We start from the raw sequence: 2199 nt of genomic DNA, 5'->3' as shown, positions 1-2199 counted from the left end.
CGTCGATAGATACACGAAGCTGATTATGAACTGTTAAGGAGTGTTTGTTGAGAGGGTTTCGGGTCAATGACATCGATGCAGCCTTACCTCGAAAAGCTGCATTGGTTAGTTTTCCGATGCTGCGTGGTCACGGGTCGGCGACATGTAGCGGCGGTGCGCTGGGGACAATGACTGGCGGCGGAGTGGGGACGGAGAACGGCAGTTGCGGGAGGCCATAGTGTATTGGTTGTCGTCTGAACGTGTTGAACCTGGACGGCCACGGAATCGGCCGTCAAAGGAGGGACGATAACCATTCGACTCGGATGATCGGAGGCCGTTGCTCGACCGGTTTCGACAGTAGCGTTGGATATGGCCCACGCCGCTGCAATGGAAGCATATAGGTCGATTATCAGGGGTCCTCCAGGCTGCGGGGTCACGTCGGTACGAGAAGTTGCCAGGGGGAGGGGAGTTAGGAGTCTGGTGGACAAGAGGGAAGCGGCGCCCGGTTGTGTATGTCGGTGCGTGAAACTTATTCATTTCTTCTCTTACAATAGCTTGCACAGTTGATATGGGCACGGCGGGTTCCGGTTAAGCAGGTGCATGTAGAGAACTGGAAGGCGACATTGCTTCAAGTTCACGTCGGACAATTTTTGCTATATGATGACTCTGAGAAGTTGGGTCCTCACATGATGATGTTGGTGCTGTGTTCGGGAGGCGGATGAAATTCGCTGTGATGCGACGTTTTTTCGCCTCTTCGAATCGACGGCACTCCTTGATAACTGCATCTGCTGTTGCGCAATCCTTGAAAACTAAAAGTTGAAATGCATCATCTGCAATGCCTTTCAAGATGTGAGGCACTCTTTCAGAGTCAGGCATGTTGGGGTCAGCTTTTTGGCAGAGCGAAAGGATGTCTTGGATGTACGCTATGTATGATTCTGTGGGTGTCTGCACGCGCGAAGCAAGCTTCCGCTTAGCCGAGAGCTTTCGTCCGATCGGGTCGCCAAAAAGGTGTTGGAGTTGTTCTTTGCACGTGTCCCACGAGGTGATGCCTTCTTCATGCGTTAAAAACCAGGTTCGGGCTGTATCTTTGAGGTAAAAAATCACGTTGGCGAGCATGATGGTTGGGTCCCACCGGTTGTGCGTGCTGATGCGCTCATAAAGTAGTAGCCATTCCTCGACATCTTGCTCACCGGATCCGCTGAAGTTTCCTGGGTCACGCGGTTTTGAGAGTACAAGGGCCGGTGATGGCGAAGGAGGAGTTTCCTCGGGTGGAGTGTTCGACGTAGACATCTGGACTGAAGTCGGTAGCTGTCGGTTCCGGAGTTCCAGTGTGGTGTAGAAGAGGTCAGGGGGATGGCTTCGCACCTCCACCAAAATGTCACGGTGATAAATGAAATGATTTAATATACAAGAGGGATGGGAAGCATTTGAAAAGTGGCAGTTGTCAGGATGTCTTCACTTCTACCTCCTCACTTCCTGATCTGTCCGGAGCCACCGAACTTCTTCTTCTTTCATGACAATATATTCCTCTGCTTGGAGGTCTTTTACACGTCGTTCCGCAGTATTCGGGGCTTGATCAGCCTTGTAATATTAGGTTGTATTGCTGCAGAAGGTATAGCATGCTTTACACGATGTAGTTCGAGGAATTAGTGATACCAGATTGAAATTATGGGAATGGGACACTCCTTATCGAACAGTATTGGTATCGGCATATTATCGAAGGTCATTTGATTTGAAGATATCAAGACTTCCCGGTTCAAGATAGAGAGGAATTGATATGTCCCCTTCAGGCAAATCTTGTCTGAGCCCGCTATTTACCGCGGGTGCTCAGAAAGAAATGTCCTGCATTTTCTTTTATCAAAAAAAGTTTATTAGAAATATAAAATTTACACCAAATATTACTCAACCTTTCTTGCATAATGCTATTGTTTGCATAACATCTACTCAATTTTCTGACTTTACGCTATCGTCGAACAAGGGTATGCATGTTTTTCGCTTGCCAGCTCGTTTTTTGCTCATGTAGCGTTCTCACTCTACGAGTTTAGCTATTGTTAATCTAAAACCTTCTTCACCGCAGTGCATTCTTTATTGGCCTAAAGAGGTAAAAATATGACGGTACCAAAGCAGGCTGATAGGGAGGATGAGAGCGTACAGTAAAACATATGTTGGCGATTTCATCCCTGGTTTTGAGACTTGTAAAGGCGGGCAATGTCATGCAGA

At 48.1% G+C, this 2199-nt stretch overlaps 1 protein-coding gene across 1 annotated transcript; it reads right to left on the bottom strand.

Annotated features, from left to right (window-relative positions):
- Positions 1-567: 567 nt before the first annotated feature.
- LOC115311158 lies at positions 568-1160 on the bottom strand. Its single transcript, XM_040222077.3, has one exon. It carries the CDS (start codon positions 1093-1095, stop codon positions 568-570), a length of 528 nt encoding a protein of 175 aa, XP_040078011.1. The 5' UTR covers positions 1096-1160.
- Between the last annotated feature and the right edge of the window lie 1039 nt (positions 1161-2199).

This window comes from Ixodes scapularis, unplaced genomic scaffold (assembly GCF_016920785.2).
Source record: "Ixodes scapularis isolate PalLabHiFi unplaced genomic scaffold, ASM1692078v2 PGA_scaffold1__304_contigs__length_218370807, whole genome shotgun sequence".
NCBI lineage: Eukaryota > Metazoa > Arthropoda > Arachnida > Ixodida > Ixodidae > Ixodes > Ixodes scapularis.
This window is presented reverse-complemented; position numbering and strand designations above follow the sequence as displayed.

Excerpts from the sequence above, each read along its gene's own strand:
- LOC115311158 (XM_040222077.3), bottom strand. The coding sequence starts at position 1,095 with ATGCTCGCCAACGTGATTTTTTACCTCAAAGATACAGCCCGAACCTGG.